This window comes from Danio rerio, chromosome 16 (genome assembly GCF_049306965.1).
Source record: "Danio rerio strain Tuebingen ecotype United States chromosome 16, GRCz12tu, whole genome shotgun sequence".
Taxonomy (NCBI): domain Eukaryota; kingdom Metazoa; phylum Chordata; class Actinopteri; order Cypriniformes; family Danionidae; genus Danio; species Danio rerio.
The window spans coordinates 31,837,843-31,852,079 of NC_133191.1; the positions used below are offsets into that span (position 1 = coordinate 31,837,843).

Consider the following 14,237-nt stretch of genomic DNA (forward strand, 5'->3'; position numbering starts at 1 on the left):
GGTGTATATCGCATAGCAACATATTCCAGCTGGTTCCAGCTTTATATGGAAATTATAAATGTCTAAAATTCCACAATACAAACTTTAAATGCAAAGCACAAAATTTGGTTATGTAAAAGTGACCATTTACTAAAAAAGTTTTAGATGAAATTCACCACTGAGAAAAACAAAACTGAAAATTGTGTTTTTGTCTTTCACAATTTACTTTCGTAAACTCATAATTGTAAAATAAAGGGGTAACTCACCCCAAAAATTTAATTCTGTCATTTATTTACCCTTGCAGGAATTATTAGCCCCGTTTATTTTTCCCCAATTTCAGTTTAACTGAGAGATTTTTTCAACACATTTCTAAACATAATAGTTTTAATAACTCATCTCTAATAACTAATTTATTTTATCTTTGAAATGATGACAGTACATAATATAATATAGGTACACAATATTTACTAGATAATTTTCAAGATACTTCTATACAGCTTAAAATGACATTTAAAGGCTTAACTGGGTTAATTAGGTTAACTAGGCAGGTTAGGGTAATTAGGTAAGTTATTGTATAATGATGGTTTGTTCTGCAGACAATCGAAAAAAAAAAAAGCTTAAATGGGCCAATAATATTAACCTTAAATGTTTTTTAATGCTCTTATTCTAGTCGAAATAAGACAAATAAGACTTTCTCCAGAAGAAAAAAATATTATCAGACATACTGTGGAAATTTCCTTGTTCTGTTAAACATAATTTGGGAAATATTTAAAAAAGAAAAAGAAAATCTATTTAATAATTCTGCCTATAACTGTATATTCTGATATATTCTGCCATATTTAAGAAACATTCTTTAAGTATCTACTTAAACATCAGTGGCATCACTTTTCTTCTATTCAATTACCCTCCTGTCAGAGTGTCTATTAGAAGGCCTCAGTAATCTTCTAAGCAAACTTTTCAAAATGACTTTTGATTAAGTGGAAAAAAAACTGTTTCCCACTGTCTTGAAAAGCTTACAGGTAGCCCACAGATACAAACATGGACAAAACCGTTGATACCCCTCCACTGAAGAAAGAAATCTACAGTCACTGGAATAACTTGAAAGTGGAAAAGCAATGATTGATTAATAATGACTGGATAAAAATTAGATATTGCTTTCGAATTGTGGATCAACACATGCATTAAAAAAGACAAACTAATAAACCTGGCCTGGATAAAATTGAAAGGTACCAACAAGATTGTGTACATCTGTATCTGTGGGCGACCTGTAAGCTTTTCAAGACAATGAGAACCAGGTTTGTTTCCACTAATTTAAAAGTCATTTTGAGAAGTTTGCTTAGAAGAATACTGAGGGTCCTCAGACAACCTGATGTCCCAAAAGGCCATAGGAGGGGAATTGGTATACTTACAATTACAAAATGTAGACCTGAATAAGCCAGGTAAATTAAAACACATAGGTATTTTTATACACATTATGAATATATATTTTTTATTTAGTCCAAGCTTTAAAATATTTTATACAGTAGAAATTCTTTATTTTCTACCAATAAAAAAAGTCTATTGATCTACCATCCTTTTTAAGTTTCTACGCATAAAACATCAGCCATTCATTGACTTTGGAACTGTGAAAACACAGCATGTAAGAAGTTGAAGCTTGGAGGTAAAGTTTATCAGCAGCCATAATAGACTTCAGAATCATAGCTGCTGTCTTGCGGTGCACATTGGTTACGAGGGTAGCAGATGCAGCAGATGTTGTCCAGGTCTGTCCAGCACTGCTGACAATAGATCATTGTGCAACCCACAGAACTGCACTCCACAGCTTGATTCTGCCTCACAAACCCCTCACACACACAGCACCAGAGCAATCTACAGCCCACACGCTTCAGAGGAGCCAACACACCCGACAGCACCTGCCAGAGAACAGGAGAAGTAGCCAAATATGAGATCAAACTTTAAAGGTGTATTTTCAGATTTATTAAATAAAAGCAATACATTTGGTTGCTGAATTTGCTGACTATTTTACTAAGTAGGGTTATTGTTGTGCATTTACTGCTACAGCTGGAGAGGTGCAGCATTTGAAGAATGGTGAGATTGTTTTTGTTTGCTTGTCAGCTACTTAAATCACAATAATCCCACAAAATAGTTTCCAGTTTTTTAAGAGGGGAAGAACATCCAAATGAGTCTTAGATTTTACAGAATGTACGATTCATAGCAACCCTAAATGCACATGGTCTATATGATACATATTTTAATATGAATATAACACATTTAATTATACTTTGTGTTCTCATGTAAAATGTTAAGTTTGGGGATAATGTGAGGTGGGGGTGGGGGAGTGGATATTTTACTGCTTTCACAAATGAGCACAGAATTTCTTTGGAGAATGCACAAATTCTGTAAGAGAAAGTAAATATTTTATGAGAGAATGAGACAATTTTTTGCAATGTTTCGTAAGCAAAAGCACTGAAGCAATATTTCCTCATATTTTTTCCTCACCATGTTCAATAAAATTATAGACAGATCTGAGAGAAGACCTTGTCCATATTTGTTTATTCTTGTAATGTATGTTTACAGATCAAATCCTAAAACTTTGACAGGTAGACAGGCTGGTTCCATAATCATGTTTGATATTAAGATTTCAAACCTTAAAAGATGATTGCGTAAAAATGAAAATCTGTGAAGATTTACGCATGATGCAAACTAAATATAACTCTCCACTTTTTTGGAAATGGGCTCATTTTACAAGTCCCCTATAACAGGGGTTCCCAAACTCTTCAGCCCACAACCCCAAAAATAACAATACCAGTGACTTGCGACCCCCAAATTCCTCATAGGTGGTAGACTGGTGGGCACAATGTTTTCAGCACAAGTGTATTCTTGGTTTAATTTTGGACCGCCAATCAGAGATCATCCTCAATGTTCAGTTGTGGCATGTATTTATTTTGAATGTATTGGATTGCTATAAAGGTGTCAGAAAGTTTAACATGGTGCTATAAAATCAATCACTATACACACTCCTATGAAAAACCTAATTTAAAGGTATTATTTGACTTTTGAAAATCACCAAGTGACCACCTATCATTGTCCCGTGAACCCCCAGGGAGTCCCAGCCCCCACTTTGGGAACCACTGCCCTAGTGTCCCATTGGAGCAGTATAGGTACAATGATATTATGCAGCACCTGAAAACCATGCAACCATGAAGACATTTCTGAGAAGATTCAAAACAATTTGAGGTGATAAGTAATATTCTGCCTGCTGCAGCCAAGGTATGACAGCAAAGTTGCTTTAATATTATGCCGGAATAAGAGTATTGTTTTTAGCCATATCAACAAAAAAAATGTAATTATCCCTCAGTCATAGTACACAATTTAACTACAGAAGAGTTTTGTTAACTACATAAGTGTTAAACAAAAAAGTTTTAGAAGCTAATTTTTGAATGAGATGCTAATGGTCTAATCCGATTCAATAATTTATGCTAAGCTAAGCTAAAAATGCCCCAACAGACCCAGAGCTCAGCTGAATCTAATAATAAAATGGTAAGACTCAACTGTTTAACATCTGGGTGAATTGTAAAATGAGCCTATTTTCAAATAATTGGAGTGTTTCTTTCAGTGATTAGCATATAAAAGCATATGTAATGTGATCCCACTGTCAGGTGTTCAGTGTTAAATGCATAAACTACTGAAACACATCAAAGTTTAAACGCTTGAATGCATCAAAACAAAAGAACTGAGATGTGAAAAAGCTAAACAGGTTTTTCATCAACGACTTCAACAGTGCAGATGTATCACACATACCATTACAAAGGTTTGTTTTGGATTTCTAAGCCGATGACATTGTCTGTTGATGAAAGAGATGCGCTTCTGAATTTGCAGGTTGTACAGGAAGAGAATGCGTTTCTTTTCTCTCTAAAAAAAAAATCATGACAGATCAGAAGCGAACCGAAAAGTTCTGAACATAACATTTCAGATTAAAGGACTGAAAACCCTATGAGGTTCACCTGTAGGATTATAGGAATGAAAACACTACCAGAGTACACCTTTTCGTGAATGAGGCAACACTTGCACTAGCTGAATAAGGCTTTACAGGGGGTCTGTAATCCTTCTCACGCCAGCACGGGCACACAAAATGCTGTAAATCTAATGCTATTACTTTAAAACCCTCTTATCTGATTAGTGTTTTACCCACACCCTCACTAGAGAACACATATTTCACTCAGTATATGTGAGAAAGTATGCACTGTGTGCTGTGTCTCAAAGGCTTTGAACTTGCTGATTCAGGATATCGGTTTCAATAGTACTAAAGCTATTAGATTGCATAAGGTATTTGCACATGTGCTCCAAAAACAGTGCAGACGTGAACCAAGAAACCAAATCTGCAGTGTGTGTCATTAAAATCCTCTCAGTTTTATTATTTTGTTAGAATTTTTATGAATAACTGCTTAAAAATGAATCGTTCTTTTTCTCAATCCAGACCACCTATCTCATAAAAACAAAACTGTGCATAGTTTATTTTATCAGCAGAAATGGCTGTAAACAAAAAATGATATCAGAGGAAGTAATTTTGCCTGTCATTGTGCTTTTTGTTTGTTTCAATTATGTTAGGAAAGACCTTTAGCATTTCTTCAAGCTTTCCTGTGCCAAGAGTACAACGACAAAACAACGGCCTGCGGAATAATAAATATTCTCCTGCTGGGGGAAATCTTTTATGAAAGGAGACCTCATACCAAAACGTATTCCTGATACTCTGATAAAATGTCATTTAATAAAATAAATGAAATCTTTTTTGTTGATAAAAATGCAACACTAAAGAAAAAAGCCTTTAGATTGTATTTGGAGATCAGAACATTAGCTTGATACTTGCCAAACACACATTACATTACTCCAAGTCTAACAGCTATTATTCCAACATCTGTCGGGTTATGTAATGCTAAACGTGAATAGCATTAGAAAGCAGCAGCACATGCAGAACCGTGACTCATTTAAGCATCTTAGCCAAATAAAGCATAAGGAGCTTCTGATGTTTATGACTGACCAATACCGATAATGACAAGCACGCTGCCAGGAGTACTACAGGAGCTTCTGTCTCTCAAATCCAATCAAACCCATTCACACAATCAGTCATTCGTAGGGTGCTATCAACGGTCAAAGTTAAGGTTTGAAAATTAGTCTGGGGTTGTAAACAAATGTGCTATATTAATGGCTACAATTAAAATATATGTGTATATATTAAAATATATATATACATTTAATTGTGCAGTTGTGAGCTTTTTAATTAGTTGTAGCATTGTAGTTACTTGCACTTGCATCTCACCTGCCTCACCAAGTCCCTTATTAGTCTTTGGCCATAGTATGCAACCGTGGAATACAATAGTGCATATATGAAGACATCAGTATGTCATAATCAGTTATGATCTACTACTGGATGGATACCAAACTATCCATGTTTGTTTTTCAATGCATTGAAGAAACAATTCATTTTGAAACCCCTACAACCTAAAATGACTAGATCTGGCGACATGGAGGAGCTGAGGTGGCTACATGAGGTAAGATGCTTCCCTTAGGCTGCATCTGACAGCTGCTGTAAGTAAGCAGGGTATATGCAGGAATCCTAAAGATAATTTCAACACCTTTTTAAAGACCTTCTCCGAATATTTTAAGGCCTCATCACCACTTCAATTTCTAATCAGAATCAAACCTTCTACTTAATAAACAGTTGTTAATAAACAGTAAATAAATCAATGCAGCAAAACCACACAACAAAACTCAGATAAGCTCGGAAGACACAAAGCTTGAAAGAATAAATTACGTGATTGTTTTCAGTGACAGGCTTCAGTTAAAACTCGTCCTCTCCAAACAAAAGAGTACGCAAACTTACATTTTTTCCATTTCGCCGTCTGTTTCGTTCAATGGTTTTGCTACATGTGAAGAGCGTCAAATTACCTTCGAAAATTACGTCGCAAATTACGTGACATCCCCCAGATGGAGGAGCTTGGCCGGACACACCCTGGCCCGAACCAATCGCGTGGATCGAGCATGCCGTTATTAATATTAGGAGGAAAATAAATATATTTATGTTTTTTTGAAATCAAACACTTTGCACAATGCTTAAACGAAATGTAAGACCTTGTAAAAATGCGATTAAGACTTTTTAATAACTTTTGATTTTCTCATAATTGATTTATCAGCTTTTAATACTTTTTAAAATCCCGCAGACACCATGGTTAGACATGTGAATGTATTCAGAGACATGATTTTAAATAAGGTTTAATTTCTAGAACTTAAAATTTATTTCTTAAACATTCAAATTTTAGGTCCTCGCAATCTCAAAGCTGGCTATGGGCCTGAGTGCTTTATCAGTGAGAAATAAGTTATCTGGGCTTACACGGTGGTTTTACCTTAGGGAAGTAAAAGGCAGTGATTACCCTGCGCAGTCGATTGCTGTACACCTGCAGGAGACACATTAGGAACATCAATAAAAGAGGGATGAAGATCCTTAAGTAGTCTGACAGGATCAGAGAATGCGGCTGTGGCAAACAATCTGTAAACACATAAAAACACAAGTAATAGACTAAAAATGATGTAATTTGTAAATGGAAGAAAGAAAAAAGGAAGACAATTTGAAGAGATCTCAGAAAAAAAGACTCATTGGAATTATTTATGTCAAATATTAATGATGTATTCATTATGTTTTGTATTATTTCAAGATTTTTATATGTGATATTATATATAATGTATTGGTTATAATATTCATTCATTCATCTTCAGCTTAGTCCATTATTTGTCAGGGGTCACTACAGTGGAATGAACTGCCAACTATTCTGGCATATGTTTTACACAGCAAATGCCTTTCCAGCCATAACCTCAGTACTGAAAAACTCCTATACACTCTCATATTCACACATGCACTCATACACTAAGGCCAGTTTTGTTTATCCAATTTACCTTTAGCACATGTCTTTGTACTGTGGAGTAACCAGAGCACCCATAGGAAACCAATGCAAAACGAGGGAGAACATGCAAACTCCACACAGAAATGCCAACTGGCCCAGCTGGGACTTGAACCAGCGACCTTCTTGCTATGAGGGGACAGTGCAAACCACTGTTTTCCCTATTTATCATATTTATATGTAATATTATAATTTAAAATCTAATATAAAAATGAGACAATATTATTCACAGTGGCGCAATGGGTAGCACGTTCATCTCACAGCAAGAAGGTCGCTGGTTCGAGCCTCGGCTGGGTCAGTTGGTGTTTCTGTGTGGGTTTCCTCCAGGTGCTGTGGTTTCACCCACAAGTCCAAAAACATGTGGTATAGGTAAATTGGGTAAGCTAAATTGTTCGTAGTGTATGTGTGTGGATGTTTCCCAATGATGAGTTGTGGCTGTAAAGACATTTGCTGTGTAAAACATGTGCTGTATAAGTTGGTGGTTCAATCTGCTGATTAATAAAGGGACTAAGCTGAAAAGAAAATGAATGAATATTCACAAAACTAAACAGTTTTAATTAAGTATGCATCCTATAACATACAAATATGTACACTACAGTTTACTACTTTGTGGTCGGTGTGTTTTTTTTAACAGGCTATACTGTACGTACAACTTGTAAAAACCTTTGTTATTAGTATTATTAGAATACACCAGTGACCATTATGTGAACTGCATCCAATAATTTATTGCTTTTGGTTGCACTCAGAAGACTAAATGATTCAGTATCCTAAAATACTAAGAGCTCTTTTTTCTTCTTGGAAAAATCAATGCGGCAATATAATGATAATGAAGAACCAATTGCATCCCTGACAATGCAGCTGAGTGACATTTAGATAAATATGTGATGCCCGCTTTCCTATGATTAACAACATAAAACCTAAGAAAAGGGTCAGGACAATAGCTGATGTCTAACTGATGTACAGTATGTTGTCTGGAATGCATGCTCCTAGGCTAAGGCTTATATACATTCCACTGAGGAACAGCCTGCATGTGTAATGCCGTGTGCCAACCAGTCTAGAAAAGGGTCAGGAAAATAGCTGATGTATCTAACTGATGTACAGTATGTTGTCTGGCATGTATGCTGCCAAGCTAGTGCTTGTATACATTCCACTCAAGAGCAGCCTGCATGTGTAATGCCGTGTGCCAACCAGTCTAGACCAATTTAGACTTGAATAAGGCACACAGTTTAACTCTGATCAGATTAAACGGACATCCAGACCAAAGACGTCACTTAGCCTCAAAAGAAACCGACTGAATCATTGAGCCACTGCCAACAGTCACCTAGTGAAGCCAGTAATGAGGCATTGAGTGTCTCTCAGACTGCATTCTCAATCTCTCTAATGATACTACAGCCTGAGAATTAAAGTCACCAAGGTTTTCAGGGCACTATGAATATCTGAAAACTAGATATTTCTGAAATTAAAAAGTACTAGAAGATAGATTCTGCTAATCACAAGTAAATTAACAAATTTATTAATTAACAGTTCATCAATTAAGACAGAGACACATATTGCCTCTCATTGAGCCCATGTCAGAGGAAGTTTGCGAGATTCAGCATGTAAAATCGCCATGTGTGAAAAAGGCAGCTGTGATTGGCTGCTCAGCTAATTATTCAAAAGACACTAATCAAGAGTGAACTTAAAGAAGCCGACTATCATGTCAGGTGCTTTATGTAAGTTTTTGACTCTTCTAAAGCATAAAAATACCTTAATATGTCTGCAGATATTTAAGAAACATGCAAAGTGAACATTCTTGTTTATCTAAAAAACAATGATGAAGATATTCTGCTTTGAAAATGTGTGTTACATTTCAGAACGTCGGTCTTTGTTTTGGTTCTTTTAACCTGCTCACTGTCAGTTTAGCCAATTAAATTTCAGCACCCCGAGTTGCCTTGGTGGAAAACAGCGTATTTTATTTATTCAGTCAGGAAGGCTCTCAAAGTGAAATGAGTAGCAGATTCCGAGTTCCACAAGAAGTGTTTATTATTTAGCAAATAATATAAATATTAGAAAACATAAAAAACTAGGTGAGCAGGTTACATTGTAACACCGTGTCCTTACAACACACTGTCGCAAGATTTAAAGTGACAAGCAATTTGTGTGCCTGTACCAAACGCAACACGACATACAAATACAGCCATTCAGAAGCAGAGAATAATGCACTCACTGCACTCCAATGAAATGGTCAGGTTCACAGTCTCATTAATAGACCTCTTTACCTTTTTAATATTATTAAACATGCATGCTGAATGACTATTGCAACCTGCACTTGTGTGGAGTCATCAGAGAAGGGGCTGAGTGGAAATGTGTTTTGAACTAGGAGTAGAGGTCTGCAAATTTCCGAATAAATCGCGGGAGCGGTCGGTAACAGGTTTAATTTGGAACGGGAGCGGGCTGTCTAGCAATATCGCGAATATTGCTATGCGAATGAGAGAGAGAGAGAGCTTTGCCTGTGTGTGTGCTTGGTGCTTGTGTGTGTGTATGTTAGTGCGCGCGCAAATGAGAGAGAGAGAGCTTTCCCAGATACACTCGGAGACTTACCACTCGGCCCGGCTCCGGCTGCCGGAATCAATCGGGCCACATGCGGCGGCCGTAAGCGAGCCGACTCAGTATTTATATACCTTTATATAAAACACTTATTAAAAATTATTTATTTATTTACTTGACCACAGCCTTCTAATTCATTATTTTATCGCAGCTCTGCTCTTTTTATCCATCTTCTCGTAGCTTCGTGAGCAAGCTGCAGCCTGCAGGTTAATGATGATATAAGTCACCATTCAATATACAGTTGTTGTGGTACTGTGGTTAGCACGTTAGGTTATGATGATGCCAGCCCAGGTTCGATCCTCAACTGAGTAACTTTTTTTTTTTCATTTTTATTGTTAAGACATATAATACTGTAAGGGTTGTTGAACATTTGAAGTTCTAAAACAGCTGTTTTCTCAAAAAAAGATGTGATAGTGTGATTAGAAACTGAAATGGAAATGACCTTATTTTAGTATAGTCAGTGGTGAACTGAGGTCGGCCGGTCTAAGGCTTGAAACTCCAGGGCTGAAAAAGAGTCCCACTCCGGCCCTGTTAACAGACGTATTTGCACGAGTGAATTCCTCTGTGGTGCGAGAGAAATTGTAAAAATTGTAACTTTATGTAAACGCTGATTTGTTTACGATTTGGACGTGTGCAGCACTAGTTTCAGTTTCCCTTAGTGGAATGATAACACAGACTACTGCCACCTTTCAGATCCTAGATCCTTTCATGCAGGCACATAACATACATTATCATCTCAGTTGTTCGTCATACAGTATATTTGGTGCATTCTTGTGCATATTCTTAAAATCTAAAAGTAAAATCTGACCAAGGACTTGTTCATGTTTTGTTTTACTGTAATTCTTTTGGTCTTGACCAAAAATAAATAAATACATTTAGTCCTGGTCTGTTAATTGTTTAATCTGTTCATTTTAAGGATATAAAAAAGAAACATACATCTAAAATAATGCTGTATGCTGAACTAAATGCATAATAATGTCATGGTATTTATATCAGCTGGAAACTTGGGAAGTTCTTCTGAAGTACCATAACTTTTTTAGGCAATTTTGCTACAGTTATGAGAAAAATCTGTTGTGCTTGAGAATTCTATGCCTTTCATGGTCACATCTAGTGGCATGATATCATCTCTTTGGTTTGTTTAGATGCCTTTGGCCTGTTTTGCATACACATTTCAGTGAAAGTGCACAGGGTTTGGATGGCAGCATTCATGCTTATTCAGCAACATAGCAATCCAGTAGTTTGTTTTAAACTAACTGAATCCACAAACATGTAAATACACCATAAGTAAACAGATGCAGTATTTGCACAGTAGTTTTGAATAGACCTACCCAAATTACTGGATTCTATGTCAAAGTTGGATGAGGTGTTGAAGGCACCAATAGTTTTCCGCAAAAGTCTGGCTAACATGGAATCACCACCGATCACAATGTCTGCATGCTGAACACCTTAAAAATCAAGCAAAGAAAATAAACGTATTCAAAATTTAATAAGAAAAATTATGCAAATTTGCAAGTGTGCATTTGTTCTCACTAGTAATAGAGTATGTGGTGAAAGTGTGCCTTCGAATGAGGTCAAAAATGTTGTACAGGATTCCATCAACAGCAAGCAAAACACACACAAATAGAGCTAGAGATGCAACTTGCAGGAAGCCTACAATCTGCACAAGAGACATTGTTTAAGAACTAACATCAACACAATTACATACACAAATATCTAGGTCAAATCATAGGTTGATTTCCCTGATAAGGCCCAATACTGGCACAATAGTGTTATTCCTACAACAAAGCATTGCTCTGTTTCTTTAAGGGCACAACAGCAGTGCTGATTTCAACAATGGCATGAGTTTGGGGGGAATTTTCTGTTTAAATATTTTAGAAATGTGTTTTAAAACATTAAATTTGCTACTCTGTTTGGTGCCATAACAAGAACAAAAATGTCACAGTTGACTTTTAACCGTTATCCATTTTTAACAGACTGAATGAACAACAGATAATGTATTTAATGCTGAAAACAGAAACTATAATTAGCATATGGCCCTCAAACAGTACCACAGGCATGAGCTCGCTGGCGTGAATAGATAATCTCCATGGGTTGATCAAACTCTCTCGCTCTGCTTTTTTCAGCGGCAGCAAATGCCTCTTCTCCTACAACAGATGCTCAGATTAGTGCAAACACAGATATGGATCTTTGTAAAGTGTAAGGTTTTAACTTACAGCTCTGATTCTGCGAGCGTCAATCTGTCTGAAGTAAGTAGTTATGTAGACATTGTCGAACAGTATGTCTCTGCAATATTGACGAACATATCCAAATGCTCTGCAAAAAAAAAAAAATACAATAAAAACTTGATTGTTCAAGCTTTGTTCAGGTTTCAGGTGTTCTTAAAAAACAATTTCTATACTCTTATATTAAAACATAGAAAAAACAGTACTTTTATGAAATGCTCTTAAAGTTTAAACTATATTCATTTACATTTTATAAATTATTGTAGGAGCAAAGTTGAATTTTCAGCCCTCATTAAATTTATTGAGCTACATACATTTTTTTTAACTGTCTGAAATATATATATATAGAAAAAATATTTATTATGTAGCATTCAAATGGTCAGGTTAGTGCATCTTTGCTCAATAAATAAAATGTTTTTCTAAAAAAAAAAAAAAGACCACAAAGATTCTTGTTTTGAGATTACTGTCAGTTTCTATCTATCTATCAATCTATCAATCTATCAATCTATCTATCTATCTATCTATCTATCTATCTATCTATCTATCTATCTATCTATCTATCTATCTATCTATCTATCTATCTATCCATCTATCCATCTATCTATCTATCTATCTATCTATCTATCTATCTATCTATCTATCTATCTATCTATCTATCTATCTATCTATCCATCCATCCATCCACATATATATATATATATATATATATATATATATATATATATATATATATATATATATATATATATATATATATATATATATATATATATATATATATGTGTGTGGGTCAGTAGGATATTTGTTTTTTGCCAATATATAAATATATAATATTTTGTCATATAAAAAATAATATATATATATATATATATATATATATATATATATATATATATATATATATATATATATATATGAGTATTTTATACTCTAAGAATACAATAGCCCATAAAAATCATAAATACAAACACCATTAAACATACGAAGGAGGGAGAACTTACGAGGTAAACACAGTGATAAAGGTGAATGAGAGAAGGAAGTTAATAACCCCAGATATCTTCTCAGCAATGGCTGTTTTCTCCTGAAACTCACGGCTCAGCTCCTTTGAGAAATCCTGAAGGACATTCACTCCAAGCACTGCTTGCTGCTCTAATTCCTTGAGGACCAATCATGAGAAAATATTCTTTTAAAAATGAACCAAACATCAGGTTATTAGCCTTCTATCTGAAAATTGAATATTTTTCATTTTACCTCAAGAACTAAATTGGTGGTGAAGTGTTCTGCAAGCCTGTTGATCGAGTCATTTAATTTATCAAAGGTCTGACCAAAGTTTCCTTCAACTGGAATCTTCTCTGTGCACCAAGGGTTCATCACTATGAGAAAAACGACGTATTACGCTGGAAGTCATTGGTGGTTACTAGGTTCATGTAAATCTTACCTCTCATGATATCACAGAGAAAGTGGAACTGCATTGGTATGCAGATGAAGTGGTTAATAAGAGGGACTTGAATAGTATTCATACATTCATCCCACTTCACCCTGAACCAGTCTTGACATCGGGTGATTCCCTGCTGCACCACATCTGTTACACATGCCATCATTTCAATAAAGCTAAGCTTAAAACCCCAAGCACAGTCGATAATATTTGTTCTCTGGTCATTGACACTCACAGTCACAGCGTGCTCTAGTCTTGGCTACATACTCCTCCTGAGTGCTGTTGGCTGTATGGACAGACTCCTTCCCAAGAGAGTTAAATCCATACTGACCCATTACTTCATCCCGAACCTTCTGGAACTGCATGCTCACATTTTGAGCCTCGTTTTGAAATTCTTCACTGTCCTCCTGAGGTTAAACATAATTAAAATCAGCAAACCATTTGTGCATATTAAGGGAAAAAAAAGAACTCCAGTCCTTGGTTATACATATAATGCAAGTCAATGGTTATCAGAACTTTAAGAGTTAAAATAAACACATAGAGGCAAAAATAATACTTCATTGAGGTTTTACGAAAGAAAACACTTAATCTATGCAAGAAACTGACCATTACTTGCAATTTCCCTTTGACAGCCTCTATAAACAAACCGTAGCATGAACTAGTTTAATTTGTATATGCGTTTAACTTTCAAAATGCCAGCAGCTGTTAACTTGTTTTTTCTGAATCACAATGCACAACAGTTTCAGCAAAGCATCCTCAATATTCCACTGAACAAAAAGTCAAAAACATCTTGGATGGAGTTAATTAACAGCATATTTTCAATTTTGTGTGACCTACCGCTATCTAAGACTAAGAATAAATAAAACAATGGCTGACGATGTGAACTTTAAAGATTCACCACTATCTCCTGCACTACTTCCACATAAGGCTCTGTCAGCATTCTCCACATCAGCTTGCTGTGTGTGATCTGCAGGTCTATGTTACAGCCCATGGAGGAGGCCACATCCTGTACATTATGCTGGATGTTCGCAATAGGGCCTGATGGGAAGAGCACAACTAATGAGT

At 35.6% G+C, this 14,237-nt stretch overlaps 1 protein-coding gene across 50 annotated transcripts in view; it reads right to left on the bottom strand.

The window, feature by feature from the left end:
* dcst1 (DC-STAMP domain containing 1) overlaps positions 1–14,237 on the bottom strand; it is an 18,025-nt gene continuing 3,788 nt past the window's right edge. For 5 of the 50 annotated variants that reach the window (XM_068214150.2, XM_073926090.1, XM_068214151.2 and 2 more), the window contains 12 exons: positions 14,071–14,210; positions 13,408–13,579; positions 13,176–13,319; positions 12,989–13,110; positions 12,739–12,893; positions 11,729–11,828; positions 11,564–11,659; positions 11,046–11,172; positions 10,844–10,960; positions 6,378–6,520; positions 3,778–3,888; positions 107–1,889 (listed from right to left, as the gene is read on the bottom strand). In XM_068214150.2, coding sequence (XP_068070251.1) covers positions 1,650–1,889; positions 3,778–3,888; positions 6,378–6,520; positions 10,844–10,960; positions 11,046–11,172; positions 11,564–11,659; positions 11,729–11,828; positions 12,739–12,893; positions 12,989–13,110; positions 13,176–13,319; positions 13,408–13,579; positions 14,071–14,210 — 1,667 coding nt within the window. In that variant the 3' untranslated portion in view covers positions 107–1,649. Of the gene's footprint in view, positions 1,890–3,777; positions 3,889–6,377; positions 6,521–9,957; positions 10,044–10,843; positions 10,961–11,045; positions 11,173–11,563; positions 11,660–11,728; positions 11,829–12,738; positions 12,894–12,988; positions 13,111–13,175; positions 13,320–13,407; positions 13,580–14,009; positions 14,211–14,237 lie in introns of those variants that run through there. The other 45 variants (XR_012392127.1, XR_012392131.1, XR_012392128.1 and 42 more) reach the window with 17 other exon arrangements.